At 37.0% G+C, this 18,672-nt stretch overlaps 1 protein-coding gene across 3 annotated transcripts in view; it reads left to right on the top strand.

The window, feature by feature from the left end:
- The window catches only part of PAIP1 (poly(A) binding protein interacting protein 1), a 33,885-nt gene that overhangs the window by 12,190 nt on the left and 3,023 nt on the right, over window positions 1–18,672 (top strand). For all 3 annotated transcript variants that reach the window (XM_011954496.1, XM_011954494.1, XM_011954495.1), the window contains exons 4-10: window positions 3,879–3,991; window positions 7,959–8,070; window positions 10,021–10,146; window positions 11,327–11,433; window positions 11,993–12,110; window positions 13,170–13,224; window positions 17,095–17,188. In XM_011954496.1, coding sequence (XP_011809886.1) covers window positions 3,879–3,991; window positions 7,959–8,070; window positions 10,021–10,146; window positions 11,327–11,433; window positions 11,993–12,110; window positions 13,170–13,224; window positions 17,095–17,188 — 725 coding nt within the window. The remainder of the gene's footprint in view (window positions 1–3,878; window positions 3,992–7,958; window positions 8,071–10,020; window positions 10,147–11,326; window positions 11,434–11,992; window positions 12,111–13,169; window positions 13,225–17,094; window positions 17,189–18,672) is intronic.

Here is an 18,672-nt window from a genome sequence, read left to right as displayed (position 1 = left end):
ACCATGCCCAGCTAATTTTTGTATTTTTAGTAGAGATGGGGTTTCACCATGTTGGTCAGGCTGGTCTCAAACTCCTGACCTCAGGTGATCCACCCGCCTTGTCCTTCCCAAGTACTGGGATTACAGATATGAGCCACCCCACCCTGCCAAAAGCTATTAATTTTTAAAAACATCTTAGGGTAATTAGTGTTTTGTTCATTTTGTGGAATTTCCCCCCCCCCACCGAGACCGAGTCATGCTCTGTCACCCAGGCTGGAGTGCAGTGGCGCAATCTCAGCTCCCTGCAACCTCCACCTCCTGGGTTCAAGCGATTCTCCTGCCTCAGCCTCCCAGGTAGCTGAGATTACAGGTGTGCACCACCATGCCCAGCTAATTTTTGTATTTTTGATAGAGACAGGGTTCCACCATGTTGACCAGGCTGGTCTCGAACTCCTGACCTCAAGTGATCAGCTTGCCTTGGTCTCCCAAAATGGTGGGATTATAGACATGAGCCACACCTGGCCTCATTAATGCTATTTTAAAAGTGAAAAATACAGTAGACAACACTGGCTTAACACAAACTTTCTTAGTGTGAGACTGGTCAAAAAAAATGGGCCATGATCAGAAATGTAAACTTTAGGTTCTTTAATTCATTGCTACAAGAGCAACTCAAATTTGGAATATGTGGAAGGGAGATTATAATGCAAATTAATGATTATTTTCTATCCTAATGTTTCATTTGGCCGCTTTTCCAAGTTATTCTGGATGGTTACTGGACCCCAAGACTACCTGGCCAACTGTCAGGTTTGAGGAAGTACCTGAGATGTTAGGAAGACAGAACTGCACGGTTTGTTCTCATTTCTGCTTTTTGCCGATAAATGGATTGAAAAGGAATATGAGATAAGAAAATGAAACAAATATATTTATTTCTTGTTGCCTTTCTGGCTTCCTCCACTATTCAGTTTCAGTTACTCAGTAGTCTGCATTATACTTATTCAGGGCTGGACAAAGGGTCGGTAACCTGAGATAAGCTTCAACTATTTCTCTGATTGTCAAATATGTAGTCAATATATTTAATGTTTTAATATTCTATGATCAATGATGCATAGGTTTATCACTAGCTGCTAAGTTTCATTGAGGTAATTTATGGAAATGTACTCATAGCCACCAACAACAAGGACGTATTATAAAAGATGACAGATTAAACACACATTCAGCTTTGATACCTCCCAAACACCACTAAGATGACACTATGGGGATTTTTAAAAGGCGGAAGCACATAAGGACAGAGAAGAGGAAAAGAAAAGCACTAGTTTTGAAGACTAGAAAGCAGGTGGGTAAGTGGTACCTGACTTGGCAGATCCAAGCCAGTGGTGGTAAAGCTGAGAATCACCCTGATTTGCAGTGCAAAACCTAAAAGGTTCTAGAATAAGGATGGAATGAGGCTAAAAGGATTGCTTGAGAATCTAAAAAGTTAGACCATCTAGATCTTTTTACACTGACCAGCCAGTTTGAAATTTTGGAAATTAACAAATTATGTTAATTTGGAATTAACATAATTCCTTATGAAATTAACAAAGGAGGTACTCTGTCAAAAAGAGGAATTATGCCACAGATGAAGACATGGGAACTAGGAAAAGGAACTTTACAGGAGAGACTAAGTGAGCTGTCCAGATGATGGTTTAAAGGAGATCTCAAAACAATAACAGCATACATAGTAGGTCTGAAGCAGCCAGGCTTCACTGGACTAGGTCAGAAGAATCCAGGAAAGACTTCCATAATAAGATGAGCACACCTGCTGTAAGATATGAGAAGACATTTACAGACTAGTGAGTTTAGGGATAAATCAATGAGAAGAATATAAAAATGTAGGAAAAAGTCTAGGGAAAACAAAGTTGTGCAAAAAAAAAAGGTAAAAGCAGTGTAATGCAAGGTTCAGCTATAAATGAAAACACAGCAAATGAATAAAATCATAACCATACTGTGATAGTAGGAAACAGTAGAGTGGGGTGAAATTAAGCAGAGTGAAAGCTAAAAGCTCATCTTCCATGATGGGAAATTATAAGTCGAGTATCCCTTATCTGAAATGCCTGGGATTTCAAGCATTTCAGATGTTGGATTTTTTTAGATTTAGCATATACAGTATATAATGAGACACCTCAGGGAGGGTACCTAAGTATATTACAGCTGAAGGGGGTTGACAGGGTCTTTTTTCCTTTGAGGATGCTGAATAAATTACGTGTTGTACACCTGTGTTTTGACTGACCTGTCACATGAGGTCAGGTGTGGAATTTTCCACTTTTGGCATTATGTGGGCACTCACATTTTCTGATTTTGGATTTTTGAACCAGGGATGCTCCAGTTGCAGTAAGAAATAAAAAAGCTAAAATATCTAAACTGAAAAAGTATGTGGAGATAACGCGGGAGATAACGTGTGGAGATAACGCGGGTTAAAATATTTTTAGCTGAAGGAGTCAAAAGTGGTTGTCTTTGGGAGTAAAACTGGTGTGTAAGTAGGGATGCAGGAAACTGTTGAATGACAAGCCTTGTGGAACTTGTCTTTAAATCATGTGTTATAACATTAAAAAGAAGCTAAAGGAAAACATGCAGTGCCAATAATGAGAAAAGTGTAAGTATGAACTTTAAGTCTTGGGTACCAGCTAAACACATGATGTCAGGAGAAATCACTCTTTCTCCCTTAATGTGACATGTACTGGCCCCATGTGAGCAAGGAAATAATTAAAAATAAAAATTACTAAGTAGACCCAACATAGGGTCAGAGGGGCAGCAGGACATTTGTTAGATCTCGATTCTATGTTCGATTACCTTTGTGGCCAAGTCCCGTAACTTTTTCTTTTTGTCTGTCTTCTTTTTTTTTTTTAAAGATGGGGCTTTTTGTCACGCAGACTAGAGTGCAGTGGCGTGACCACAGCTCACTGCAGCCTTGAACTCCTGCACTCAAGTGATCATTCCACCTCATCCTCCAGTGTAGCTGGGACTACAGTGCATGCTACCGTACCCAGCTAATTTTTAAAAATTTTTATAGAGATGGTAGTCACACTGTGTTGACTAGACTGGTCTTAAACTCATGGCCTCAAGCAATCCTCTGACCTTGGCCTTCCAGAGTACTAGGATTACAGGCATGAGCCACTGTCCCCGGCTTCTTAACCTTTTAATGTGTGTTTTCTGACCTTATATTAGATTGTAAACTATGTTCTCTACTATTCTTTAGAATGCTATTAAACTTGCTGAACACTGCTTGGGTTATATCACACAGTCTTTGATGTGTAGTATTTTCTTACTTTTTTTTTTTTCTTTTTTTAAGTAGCTTAGCTGTTTTCATTTCCTCTTTACTCAATCATTCTTGGAGTGTTCTTTAAGTGTCAGTTGCTTGTGCCAGGTACCATTAATCACCTCTTTAAAGTCTAACTGAAGCTCAGAAAGGTTTATTGATATCCAAAGTCATGAAGAAGAATGCCAGGGAATCTTGTCCTGGAGTGCCAAACACTAAAGTCTGTGCTTTCCTGCCTCAAGAAGCCCCACTGCTCAACAGTTAAGCAATATTCTCATTCATAATTGTCACTGTGCAGTTGCGGCCATGTACAGATTTTCTGCAAAAAAAAAAAAAAAGGGTTAGCACAAGAGACATTGTCTCTTTGCTTTCTGGTAGCCTCAGGTAACTGATGGGTTTTTTTCCTTTTTTTTGGAATTATTGTGGTTCTTGCTGTAAAGTTGGGAGGGAAAGTGAACTTAATTTCCTTAAGCCTAACAATGACAAAAGGCTTGTTTATATGGTCAGTTTGGGGAGTCAATTTTTTCCTCTTTAGAATGTTGCTGTTAAGTATTTGCATTAATAATGATGTACCTATGTCATATGACACTTTTCTTCTTTTTAAAAGGCCACGTCTATCCCGAATTTCTCTTATATGGGAGCTCGCCTGTGTAATTACCTGTCCCATCATCTGACAATTAGCCCACAGAGTGGCAACTTCCGCCAATTGCTACTTCAAAGGTCAGTGTAAATGTGAAATTAAAGGAAAACTACTAAATATACTAGAATTTAACCATTCCTCAGACCATATATTTTAGAAAGCTGCAGGAAAGAGTAGGGCAGCCCATTCCTATGTGCATTATATTTGAAGTTTATAGTTTAGTATACCAGTCTTTTTTCTGTAATGGTCTGTGAATTTGATTTTGTGTTTAGAAAGGCCTTCCTTTTTCAAGATCTTAAAAACAAACACCTATGTAATTCTTATTACTATGGTAGCTTTGGTTTGAATAAGGATTTAATTTTATTTAGATTAGAATAAAAGTGAATAATCCATTTTTCCTTATTGATTTGAACTGCCACTTTTATCACACTGCATTATTTGGGTTTTGATTCTGGATCTTCATTCCATTTATCACTTATTCTGTTCCTTTTTATTACCATACAATCGCTATTAAAAAGCTTTTCTTTTTTTTTTTTTTTTTTTTTTTGACACAGAGTCTCGCACTTTGTCTCTCAGCCTGGAGTGCAGTGGCACGATCTCGGCTCACTACAACCTCTGCCTCCCAGGTTCAAGTGATTATTGTGCCTCATCCTACCCAGTAGCTGGGGCTACAGGCACCCACCACCATGCCCAGCTAATTTTTGTATTTTTAGTAGAGATGGGGTTTCACCATGTTGGTCAGGCTGGTCTCAAACTCCTGACCTCAGGTGATCCACCCGCCTTGTCCTTCCCAAGTACTGGGATTACAGATATGAGCCACCCCACCCTGCCAAAAGCTATTAATTTTTAAAAACATCTTAGGGTAATTAGTGTTTTGTTCATTTTGTGGAATTTCCCCCCCCCACCGAGACCGAGTCATGCTCTGTCACCCAGGCTGGAGTGCAGTGGCTCAGTCTTGGCTCACTGCAACCTCTACCTCCGAGACTCAAGCGATTCTCGTGCCTCGGCCTCCCAAGTAGCTAGGATGATAAGTGCATACCACCGTGCCCAGCTAATTTTTGTATTTTTAGTAGAGATGGGGTTCACCATGTTGGCCAGGCTGGTCTTGAACTCCTGACCTCAAGTATTCATCCACCTCAGCCTCTCAAAGTGCTGGGATTACAGGCATGAGCCACCATGCCCTGCCTGTCGAATATTCTTTGCTATGCTTGTTTCGTCCAATGAACTTCAGAATCAGTGTTTGAAATTACACAAGTCTTGTTAGTATATGTTAGATATTTTGGAGATAATACTCAATTTATAAGCTAATTTAGGGAAAACTAATTTTCTTATAATTTCATGTCTTCAATAACAAGGTTATCTTCAAGTTTATTATAGTTTGTCCATTAGTTTTTTTAAGTTACTTTTAATGGTTGCAAAGCATTCCATTGTGTGGTTAAACTGCACTGGAACAGAATAAATATTCTAGAAGTAGACCCCAGAGACCTTTGAAACTTCAAGCTGTTGATAAAAAGATAAATTGTGCTGGTAGCATAACTGGATAGTCCTTTGGGAAAAAAAGATGAGTTCCTGTGTCACTCTCTGTGCTAAAATCCTAAATATGTCAGAGACTTAAAAGTGAAATGATAGGCCGGATGCGGTGGCTCACGCCTGTAATCCCAGCACTTTGGGAGGCTGAGGCAGGTGGATCACAAGATCAGGAGATTGAGGCCATCCTGGCTAACATGGTGAAACCCCGTCTCTACTAAAAATACAAAAAAAAAAAAACAAAATACAAAAAATGTATATATATATATATATAGGCTGGGTGTGGTGGCGGGCACCTGTGGCCCAGCTACACGAGAGACTGAGGCAGGAGAAAGGCGTGAACCTGGGAGGCGGAGCTTGCAGTGAGCCAAGATGGCGCCACTGCACTCCAGCCTGAGCGACAGAGCCAGACTCCGTCTCAAAAATAATAATAATAATCATAATCATAATAATAAAAAAAACACTTGGAATGGCCCAAAACAGTTTCTAAAAATACAAATGACAAAGTTATAAAAAGATATCTAACCATACTTATAATTAAAGAAACACAAATTGTAGCTTCTGTAAAGATTCAAAGTGGATACTTGTAGGCGGTGGGACACCAGGAATGCTCACTCATGTTTTTCAGTGCTTCTCACCCCCCGCCGTGCCTTAGAGTTACCTGGATACTTAAAGCCGAGATCCTGTCTGAACCCTTTGAAATTCTGGTGTAATTAGATGATGTGGAGCTACGGCATGGTTTTTTAAAGCTTCCCAAGTGATTCTACTGTATAGCTATGATTGAGTCCCACTCTTCTATTCTTGTTGACTGTAACCACCATATGTGCTTCTATAGTACTGTAATCCTGTCAAAGATAATAATGTAAAGAAAGCAGAGCATAATTCTGCTACCTCTTTAAAAAATATATACGTACTTTGAAAAAGATGGAATGGAAGTTACCTTCACAGCAGTTATCTCTTGTTTTTAGTGGTATTACAGGTGACTTTGTTCTTTATACTTTTTCTGTTTTAACCTTTCCAAAATAAACATACATTGCTTTTATAATTGAAAATCCTTAGCTGAAAACGTTTGACTTTTCACCTAGTCAATTATGTAGGTATTTATGTTTGCATGTACATAATCGTTTCCTAACGTACAATCTGTCATAGCATTTTATGAAAAAAGTTATTTCATCAACTCTTGCCAACAAAGTTGTAACAGAAAGAAAAGCAGCCAACAGGTGTTTTTACATACTGATTTGGCATTAATTAACAGATCTCTTCCATTATTAACCAGAATGTACTATCTCTAAATATCCCAACTTTTTTCTGATGAGGAATTTAATATGTACAAGATAACAAATATCTTACCACATTTGACTCAAACAGAAGATGTTGCTCAGTTAATATACCTTGTAAACATTGGAATTGGCCACATAAGCACAATAAGCTGTGCTGGGGTTTTGTGGTTGACAAACTGACGCAGAGTCAATTACTGAACAAGAGGTAGTTTATTTTTTCTTTATTAAAAATTTTTTTACAGATTAAACCTAAACTGGCTGCATAGAAACCATTCAGTACCCATAGCTTTTCCCTTTGTCTTTAAAAGGAAAACTGTCAAAACCAGTTTTATAAAACAACTTACTTTCCCAGAGTTTTCTCACCTTATCAATAAAGATTAAAAATACTTAATAACAAAATGATAAACTTTTACAGTCCATTTTTAAAATCTATTTTAGTAACAATATCTGACACCATAATTCACTTATGAAGGCATTGACAGGGTTATTGTGCCTAGTTACCTTATAGGAACTATGACTGACAATAAGCTCCAAGAAGAGGATTTCTTCTTTTTGTCATCTGTGTGAAGCAAATGGGTCAAGTCAGGGGCAAACAGAGCAAAGAAAAATCAGTTATTTGAAGCTGTCAGTCTCATTGGAAATAGAGAACAAGTCCGGTGCTTTCTAATTGTGGTTTTAATAGGGGAATTTTTTCCTCACATGAATACTTCTCTGATACGTATAATAGAAATTACAAGAATAATGGACTTAATTCATTTTATTTTCAGTTGGAGGCTGTGTGCGTGTGTGTGTGTGTGTGTGTGTGTGTGTGTGTGTGTGTGTCTGTATTTAAAGATCCTTTTCAAAGTTGTAGTATAAAAAAATTTACAGAGACATGTAAAATCAGTGCTTTCTTAGTAAAAAACCTGTAAGACAAATAAGGTGAGGCTCCCTCCTCTCTTTGGTGCTGCCAGTATGCTGTGAATCTGATTATACCTGTGTTGCTTAAACATATTACAAATTTGATAAAAATAGTTGAAAATAAAACTATCAGGTTTTTCAAACTGGGAATCTTAGTACAAAAAGATGGTGTATAATCTAGCCTCTTCAATAAGCAGGAACAGTTTCTTTATTGTAGAAAGAGCATTGGGACATTGTCCTTGCCTCTTGCTGTGGACAACCAAACTGACAAATGGTTATCTTGTTTGACTATTTAAAAAGCAAAGCAATGTGAGATTATAAAAGATATGTCTTTAATTAGATGTCGCACTGAATATGAAGTTAAAGATCAAGCTGCAAAAGGGGATGAAGTTACTCGAAAACGATTTCATGCATTTGTACTCTTTCTGGGAGAACTTTATCTTAACCTGGAGGTGAGAAGTTTTTCTTTTGTTAAGTACTAACAAGGCCTGAGAACATAAGTTGATCTCAATGAGGAATTTGTGTTCATATTGTACTTTTACAACATGAAGAGTGAAATGAAGGAGGAAAGAAAACATGTTTCAGCACCTACGTTTACTGGACCGTCTGTCCATAACATTTGCTCATGGGCAGGATGTTGGGAAATAATTACTGAGGTAAAAGTCTGCATACTTTAGGAAACTGTGGTTTACATGCAAATTTAAGTTATTGAGATATCAACAGTAATACCTTTTTGAATTCTTGCATCTTATATGTTAATACGTTTAGTATGTTGACTTTTAGATGGTGGTTCAAAGCAATTTACTCTGCAGAACTCTGAGTGAAAAGAGAGACTAGAGTCTCTAGGCTTTTCACTCTAATTCACCCAAATAGTTTTTTTAAAAATATTTATTTTTTTAATTGACAAATTATCTTTATGGTACATAACACTTTGATATAGGTATACATTGTAGAATGGCTAAATCAAGCTATTTAACATGTATTACTTTACATTTCTTGTGTATTAAGAACACTTAAAATTTTTAGCAGTTTTCATGTATACAATATATTGTTAACTATAGTCATCATGATGTACAAGAGAGCTCTTGAACTTATTCCCCCTAACTGAAATTTTGTTTCCTTTGACCAACATCTCCCCAATCCCCCAACCCTTAAGAATAGTTATTTTTTGTCCTATTTTATATATTAATCTTCCACATAAAAATGCATTTGTGCAAAGTCTACAGCTAAACGTATTTATAAATTTGGGTGGTATACTTAAGTATATGCTTGTTAGTAGGCAATAGAAGTGCTGCATTCAGCACAGCATTATTACTGTGTAATGGATTTGCCTGAATTTTTTTCTTTTTTGGCGGGGACAGAGTCTCGCTCTGTTGCCCAGGCTGGAGTGCAGTGACATGATCTCGGCTCACTACAGCCTCCACCTCCCAGGTTCAAGTGGTTCTCCTGCTTCAGCCTTCTGAGCAGCTGGGATTACAGGCACGTAACACCACGCCTGGCTGATGTTTGTATTTTTAGCAGAGTTGGGGTTTCACCATGTTGGCTAGGCTGGTCTCAAACTCCTGACCTCAGGTACTGCCCGCCTCAGCCTCCCGGAGTGCTGGGATTACAGGCATGAGCCACCATGCCCAGCCTCTGCTTGATTTTTTAAATTAGTGAATCTCAGATATAAGCTTATACCTTCTTATACTCTGATTTGAGAACCTAAGATCATAAATGCCATAATATCAGAAACATCATAAGACAATGTGAATCTATCAAATGTGCATCTCAGTCATTGTATCTAAAAGGTCTATGTCCAGTCCAGAGCCTTACTATGCCTTTTTATCACAGGTGGACTTAGTTTTTTGAAAATCTTATGCCATGTTCTTTTTCAGTCTAATTTTTGTTTAAGCCAAAATATGAACAGCAGTCTAAAATAAGAATACTGTTGAGCATTTTCTATATGGAGGTAATGATGCTAGGTCTATGGGGGATGTAAAGATAAGGTTTAGTTCCTGCACCTAAAATTCTTCTACCCAGTGATACAGGATACATATATCGCTCTGATGCAAAATAGAATATTTTAAAAGCAGAATAAAATGCTGTGTGTTCAAAAAAAGTGGTTGTTGAACAAACTAGAGAAAGCTTTATGAAGCAGTAACATCAAAGTGGGCTTAAATTATGCTGACTCTGTGATAAATGGATATTAAATTTTACCCATAGCTTACCAGTTTTATTAGAGGTCTTAGTTACATATAAAGTAATTCTAAGTCTGTGAAGATATCAGAGTGTGTTCCAATGACTTTTGTCATTTAGCTAAAACACTTATTTTGCCAATGCTTTGTTCATTTTTGTATCTGTATTATATTTTGGCATCATTCTTTTTGTTTTTTTCTCTCTTTTTTTTTTGGTCCCAAAAGATCAAGGGAACAAATGGACAGGTTACAAGAGCAGATATTCTTCAGGTTGGTCTTCGAGAATTGCTGAATGCCCTGTTTTCTAATCCTATGGATGACAATTTAATTTGTGCAGTAAAATTATTGAAGGTAGGTTTTTTTTTTTTATTATTTAACTAATTTACCTATTATGATTTAGAGGAAGGGGAGTCTGTATAGTATACAAATGAATTCAAGATTAAGTTATTACTTTAAGGTAAATATTGACATTTTACTTTTTTCCAATTATTTTGGAAAAGCAAGATATACTTATTATGTAATATATGAAGCAAGTTCAGAAGTGAAAAATGGAAGTCCTTTACACCATTTCCATGTGCAAATTCTGTCTTCTTCCCTTCTTATCTCTGTATATGTGCTGTTATTAAATAAGATCTTACTCTTTTTTGGCTTTTTTTTTTGTTTTTGCCACCTAATGAAACATCTTAAATTTTTCCATGGCATACACAGTAAAAGATGTATCTTTTATTGAATAACTTCCTAGTATTCTGTTGTATGCATATGCATTGTTTATCCATTCCATAACATTTATCAGTGTTTATTGATGAATATTTGGATTATCTTCAGTTTAGCCACTGCAACATTGCTTGTAATATTTCCTCTTGTCTTTATATGTGCAGGTACTTTTGTAGGTTAAATTCTTAAACACAGATTTGGTGGGTCGATGAGCATACGTACTTTACGACAAGTAATGGCTAATTTGCCTTCCAAATGCTGAACCAGAGTATTGCCCTATCAGCAGAATGAGTACATCTCTTCCTACATCCTTACAGTGATGGATATAATCAATCTTGGTTTTTGTTTTGTCATAGATGATTCTAAGCATTTCTTCATGTTTATTAGCCATTTGCTTATTACTTTCTATAAATTACCTGTTTAAATTCTTAACTCATTTATTACCTGATGAAATGCGTGTTTGTGTTTTTTTTTTAATTCAAAGCTTCTATGTTTGTTGCATGTTGTATATTTCAAAAAAGTGATATGTTCATTAAAATCTGATAGCCTATCTTAGTCATACAGGGAATATAAAAGTTGTTGACATAAAACCCATGATGAAAGTTCTGCTATCGTTTATTTTTTTCGTTTCTCTCAGTGAAGAGAAATATAGAGGGCGGTAGAGATCACTGAATATTAGATGGTAGAGAAGAATTAGGAATATTAAACTCACTAAATTCATGTTGTTTAGGGAATGCTTGAACTGTTACTGATACCTTTTTAGAATTTCTGTAATACGCTATGGAATTTCTTATTTTACTGACACCTGCTTTTTTAGTTGACAGGATCAGTTTTGGAAGATGCTTGGAAGGAAAAAGGAAAGATGGATATGGAAGAAATTATTCAGAGAATTGAAAATGTTGTCCTAGATGCAAACTGCAGTAGGTAGGAAAAGAAGTAATGTAAATAGCCAGTACATCTCAATGTCTTGCTTTTTCTTTGGAGATTGTTTTTTAATTTGCTGTACTGCAGCAGGGTAGTTGATGGCTAATGGATATGCAAAAATACTTTCTTTAAAGGAATAATATTTTACCTGTACTTTCTGCTCACTAGACATTTTTGTGATAGACATGTGTCAGACATTTTTGCTCAGAAATTGAAAAAGCTAATTTTCTTACATTAAAATATGACTTAAATGAAAAATAAAATCCAGATATTAACTGTCCAACAAATAAAAGTACTACTGTAAGTAGAGTCGGACACATAAAAATGTTGTTTGAAGGATAGCCACTGCCTTTAAGGTCCATACAGTTATAGTTACATGGAACATAATTCAAGGCTGTTTTTTTAAATGAATTTATGTCATATAGGAAATGTCTAGAAAATCAAGGCCTCAGATGTACATGTTAAATTAAGGAAATAAAGTTTTAGGAATTTGAGATATTTTAGGGTCTGACAGCCCTTATGGTGGATACACTAACTCATTTTCAACTTTTTTCTACAGAGATGTAAAACAGATGCTCTTGAAGCTTGTAGAACTCCGGTCAAGTAACTGGGGTAGAGTCCATGTAACTTCAACATATAGAGAAGCAACACCAGAAAATGATCCTAACTACTTTATGGTATGCCACTGTTTGTATTTTAAGTTTTGCTTATTGGTTGAATTCAGTTTTGGAAATTAGAAGATCTACATAAAGCTGTTCTCAGAATTCAGTGCCTAATAACTGTCTTCACTGGCTTTGAGTGACATGGCAACCATCAGACTGGGTAAAAAAGAGAAGAGACCTAGAATTCTCCAGTGAAAGGGTGGACTAGAGAAAGATCTATCCAGTGGCAAGAGAGATTGACAAGGCTTGGACTTGAGCACAGGGATGCCAGGAAGCAGCTTTTCCAGAGAATTCATAACCAAGGACCTGCATCTCAGACTTTTACTTTGCATGTTGTAGTAAAGAAAAATAAAATAAAACTGGTTGGCCAGGCATGGTGGCTCACGCCTATAATCCCAGCACTTTGGGAGGCCTAGGCAGGCGGATTACCTGAGGTCAGGAGTTCGAGACCAGCCTGACCAACATGGAGAAACCCCATCTCTACTAAAAATACAAAATTAGCCGGCGTGGTGGTACCTGCCGGTAATCCCAGCTACTCAGGAGGCTGAGGCAGGAGAATTGCTTGAAGCCGGGAGGCAGAGGTGGTGGTGAGCTGAAATCATGCCATTGCACTCCAGCCCAGGCAACAAGAGTGCAACTCCGTCTCAAAAAAAAAAAAAAAGGTTACTAGGCCAATGATGCCCTGAAGCTCCTGACATGAACAAACAAAGCAGCTGTGGAGGAATGTTCCTCCAACCCTGGTCTTGGAAATTCTTTAAAAAAAGAAAGGGTGGGGTTGGAGGAAACCACAGCTAAAAATGCACTGACGCTAAATGACAGTACACAACAGAGCAGTTCACTGAAAGACAATAGACAGCACCGTTAGAACCACAAGAAATTGAGATAATAGAATGGAAATCTGAAAACCATAGACTTTCTCAGTGAAATGAAAATGGCTACTAGGAAGTTAGGTTCTTTTGCTTGTTCTTGCATTATCAGGTGCAGACGAGTTGACATCAGCCATGCTTCATTATTGTACTTATAAAAATCAATTCTGAAATGATTACATATTTTTATCACTTTGATTCATCCTAGAATGAACCAACATTTTATACATCTGATGGTGTTCCTTTCACTGCAGCTGATCCAGGTATGTTGTCTCACAGTCATTCCCTCCTCCCAATTGTGTTGGTAAAGTAATAAATTTACAGAAAACCACATCCTCACCAGCACAAAATTGTAACTTTTTGATGTCTTCACATCTTCTAAAATACCAGTGTAATCGTTTGTCTAATATAGAATGCTCTTCATAGTGACCACTTGAACCATTTCAAATGAAAGTCTGATTTCACATATAATGTCTTGTCACCTAACAACAGAGGATGGAAAGGATTCTCAATTAAATGCAACTATTTTAATTTTATATTTCCTCTAACTTTTTTAATAATCTTAAATTTTCAGGTGATTAGATGGAGGGGAAAGACGGTTCTAGTTCACCGCATAATCAGCAACATATATTAATATGGGTTAATACTTGTTGACACGAAGAATTACACATTTCATTAATACTTGGTGTGTGAAAATTAATTAAAATCGAAATCTCTGCACATTTCCTCTTCCAGAAGAGGATCATTTATAGAAAGATTGCCTTAGTTGTAATAGATGGGACTGTAGAGTGAGGAAGAGAAATTTTTCCCATTTGGTACAAACTGCAACCAGCTTATAGTTGGAATTTTTTCATTTGTTTCCACCGGATTCCAAGCATTGACTGTCCTGTCTCTCTAGCACAAAGAAGTTTCTTTAGGGCAAGGGAGTAGAATTAAGTTATATGTTACGGGCATGTTAAACTTCACTAAATGTTACTAAATTGTTTTCCAGCATGATTATGCCACTTAACATTCCCATCAGCAGCACATGAGGGTTCCTGCTCCTCATCTTTGGCAATACTTTTTATTAAACTTAATTTTTATCTATCAGATTGTATGAAATTCTATCTTGCTGATATTTTATTTTCCTGACAAGTTATATTGAAGTTTTCTTGTTCCTGTTGACCTTTTTGATTTCTTTCTTTGAGAATTGCCTGCTTATGCTCTTTGCTCATATTTCTGTTGGATCATTTATCTTACTGCTTTGTAATTACTTGTGTAGTCTAGACAAAAGTGATTCTTAGCTGAGAGTTTTGGTTACCTTCTTTCTCTTAGTATTTGGCTGTCTTTGCATTTTGTTTGTAATGTCTTGTCATGTAGAACCTTTGAGTTTTAATGTAAACAAAATTTCAGTCTTGTTTGTACTTTCTGTGGTTTAAGAAAGTTTCTTTACCACTTCTATTTGCTTCTAAAAATCATTGTTGCTTTTTATATTTAGGTCTTTAATCTACCAGTGCAATTTTTATATAGGAGGATATCATAGGAATTAAGTATCTTTTCCATTGCCTGTTGTCTCAACAATAGGTATTAAGCCATCCTTCCTTTCCTAGTTATAATAAGCCCCCTTTGTTGTATACCATGTAACTCTTCTATAAAATTGTGTGTCTTATTCCTGTGTTTGTGTGAATCTTTTTTTCTGTTAATCTCTTTCTATGCCAATACTACACTTAATTATTTTTACCTTACTGTGAATCTTGCTATGTCTGGTAAGACAAATCTTTCCTCTTATTCTTAAAAATTACCTTGATTTATTTTGATTGTTTTTGTCTAACCTGTTTGTTTCTAGTACTGTTTGATTTACAGAAATTCAGTTTGGTTTTTCAGTTTCTTTTCAAGGAAAAGAAGTAATGTAGACAGCCAATAGATCTGTTTCTTTTTCTTAAGGGTTTTTAAATCTCCTGTACTTCATGAAAGTAAATGAAATCTCAGTTTTACATAAAAATCAAGCTGAATTTTGTTTCTGCATTTTGTTCAAATAATCTTGACCTTTTCTCAGTTTCAAGTTAATTTTTCTCATTCTAAACATGCTTACTTCTGTTTTATATTTTTGTTTTATCATCTTAATTATAACCCTTGTTATTTCTGATCATCACACATAAAATTTTTGCCTTAACTGTCTTTCTTAAACTTTTAGTTGGAAATGATTTCAAACTTTCAGAAAAGTTACAAAAGTAAAATTGTACAAGGAATACCTTTTACCCAGGTGTTCTTTTTGTTAACAGTTATTTGCTTTATCATTTGTGCTCTTTCCACACACTTTTTTTTTTTCCTTTTGTTTTTTAGAGACGGCGTCTCACTCTGTTACCCAGGCTGGGGTGCAGTGACGCGACCTCGGCTCACTGCAACCTCCACCACCTCCTGGGTTCAGGCGATTCTCCTGCCTCAGCCTCCCGAGTAGCTGGGATTCAGGTGTACACCACCACACCCGGCTAATTTTGTATTTTTTTTTAGTAGAGACGGGGTTTCACCATGTTGGTCAGCCTGGTCTTGAATTCCTGACCTTGTCCACACATTTTTTTTTCTTAAACCATTTGAAGTTTCATATTAATATGACCCTGACTGAATGCTTCAGTGCTTTGTCTGTTTTTTTTTTTTTTCTCATGAAAAACACTATGACTTGGATTATAGGAACCTCTATCCAAAATGGTTTTACATTTGCTTCTTCCAGGAGCCACAGAGTAGGTATCACTGACTTGGACAAATTTTTTGTTTTCTTGTCATAGGGGTTCTTTATGTAGGTAGTAGGAATTTGAGGTGCAGGCCCATTGTTAAAAATTCTCTGGGGAACCAATTTCTACAAAGTGCCCTGTCCCTACTCCAAACCCAGGCAGAGACGACCAAGCTTTCCTGCTGTCTCGCTTAGATAAAACACCACTGAGATATTTTTGGGGTTTTTTCCTGATTCTCCTTTTGTTTAAGATACCAGCCTTTTGAGGGCCCCAGGTTTGTGCAGGTGAGGTAGGCATGGAGCATGGATTTCATCTTCCTGTTTCACATGGGGCCCAAGACCTTGCTTTCTGACTTTCTGTGGGTTTTAAAATCCAAGTCCCTTAGTTGCTGAGACCAACATCACCTGTCAGCCTCCCAGCTGCAGCAGCTGCAGTTTATGTATGGCTTTCAGTTCCTTCTTCATTTATAACCTGATGACTTGGTTCTTCTTTTCTGTCAAGTCATCCATACATTTAAAAGAATGTCTTAGCTAGTACCTGAAGCATTTGTAGCAGGAAGGTTTTATTGTTAAAACTGTCTCTAAATTGTCAAAATTGAGTATCAGCATGTCCCTAGCCCTTGAAGCTGGATTTAGAGTTTTATACAGACTGACACAGCCTTGGAAAAACATAGCTTTTACACAGTCTAATATAATTGCAAAATTTACGTTGGCTTCTGTTCATAAGAAACTAATTATAAGATAACTAGTCTTAATATATACAGATTCATTTTTTTTTATTCAGAGGTTAGGACTTCATAAAGAAATACTTTCCTTAAAAGGTACCCAGTAACTCTTCCTAAGACAATTGGCAGATAGCTGTGATATCACCAGTATTACTTTGGAGGATCCAATGAAGGGAAAGTTGGCAGAGCTGAAACATTTACCAGGTAGCTGCCTTCCCCATCCCTCTGGGAAGAAAGGGAAGGAAAATCCCCCATTGTCAAAACTTTTGGTAGGTTAACCTCATCTGAGCAACAGAGACCATTTGTTGTTACCTGCTTACTTTACCAGATAGCTTTCTTTACTTCCTTGTGGAGGAGTTCAGGGGGAGCTGGAAACCAGTACTATTTGATTAATATCTTTCCAGTGAAAGGAAAAACAGGAGTATGGAAAGACTGTTCTTCCCCAACAGTTATATAACCATTATTCTGTCTGATGGAAAGCAGCAGTAGAGAATGTAAACAGTACACATTGGCCATGAATGTACATCACCTACAATCGTTTTGATTTTCAACTTATATTTATAGTACTTTATGTAATTACTTTAAGATTTCTGAGCATGCAGGGGGGCAAAAGTCATAATATTAAAAAACATTTAGGGGTGATTGGTCATCTCATGTGATATTTTTTCAGCATTTAGTTTTTCTCCTATGTTGTCTTACAGATTACCAAGAGAAATACCAAGAATTACTTGAAAGAGAGGACTTTTTTCCAGATTATGAAGAAAATGGAACAGATTTATCCGGGGCTGGTGATCCGTAAGTTTTCTTTACTTACTAACTTCATGAAATTTCCGTGTCTGATTTGTAGGTGGAGATTAGACGAAGTAGCTCATGAAAGAATGGTGTTTGGAGCCAGGCACAGTCGCCCACGCCTGTAATCGCAACACTTTGGGAGGCTGAGGAGGGCGGATCACTTGAGGCCAGTTCAAGACCAGCCTGGCCAACATGGCGAAACCCTGTCTCTACTAAAAATACAAAAATTAGGCAGGATCACAGAATCACAGCTACTCGGGAGGCTGAGGCATGAGAATTGCTTGAACTTGGAAGGCAGAGGTTGCAGTGAGCTGAGATCTTGCCACTGCACATTCCAGCTTGGGAGACAGAGCTAGACTGTGTCTCAAAAAAAAAAAAGAAGGCCGGGCGCGGTGGCTCAAGCCTGTAATCCCAGCACTTTGGGAGGCCGAGACGGGCGGATCACGAGGTCAGGAGATCGAGACCATCCTGGCTAACACGGTGAAACCCCGTCTCTACTAAAAAATACAAAAAAAACTAGCCGGGCGAGGTGGCGGGCGCCTGTAGTCCCAGCTACTTGGGAGGCTGAGGCAGGAGAATGGCGTAAACCCGGGAGGCGGAGCTTGCAGTGAGCTGAGATCAGGCCACTGCACTCCAGCCCGGGCGACAGAGCGAGACTCCGTCTCAAAAAAAAAAAAAAAAAAAAGAAAAGCAAAAAAGGCATTTTGATATTTTGATTTGATAGTGCTATGTGGTAGTGGTTATGTGTTAAACAGTTTCAGAAAATTGTATTAACTCATAGACTAGTTCTGAAAAATGTATAGTTGAGGAAAATAACCATTAAAATATAGTATGCCTAAGAATAATTTTTTAAAAATAGATTCTATTGTATCTAGACTTTAAGAAGCTCTAAAACGTACTGTAAGATCTTGGGCAACTTCTGTGTCTGCTTCTCCATCTATAAAAGAAGAATAGTAGTACCTGTCCTTGAGTCTTTTTTTTTTTTTTTGAAAACTACATGAGAATACATAAATACTTAGCCTTCTGGCACACAGTAGATGGCTCAAATCTTAGCTATTAAAGGATAAGAGTACAGAAAACAGATTACTATGTAAAAATGTTTAAACTGATAAGATGTTAATTATAGGACTGTTTATACATCTGTTTCTTCACCTGCCACTCTTTGTAATTAAAGATCCCTTTAACATATTACTCAATTACCATCAGATTGCACTACATTTTCTTATAGAAGGACCAGGAACTTGTGAGGTTTAGTCCCAATTCCGTTAACAAGTTGTGTATATTTGGACAAGCTACTTAGTTTCTTTTCTTCCTAAGTAGGAGATGGGAGGGAATAAATTATATCTTGAATTTTTTTTTTTAAATATCTCATCTCCTGTGTTGTAGATGTTTTTAAAAAGTGAACCGCTTTTATTCTAGTGATTTTTTTTTTTTTTTTTTGGAGATGGAGTCTCACTCTGTTGCCCAGGCTGGAGTGCAGTGGCCGG

This window comes from Colobus angolensis, unplaced genomic scaffold (genome assembly GCF_000951035.1).
Source record: "Colobus angolensis palliatus isolate OR3802 unplaced genomic scaffold, Cang.pa_1.0 Scaffold383, whole genome shotgun sequence".
NCBI lineage: Eukaryota > Metazoa > Chordata > Mammalia > Primates > Cercopithecidae > Colobus > Colobus angolensis.
This window is presented reverse-complemented; position numbering and strand designations above follow the sequence as displayed.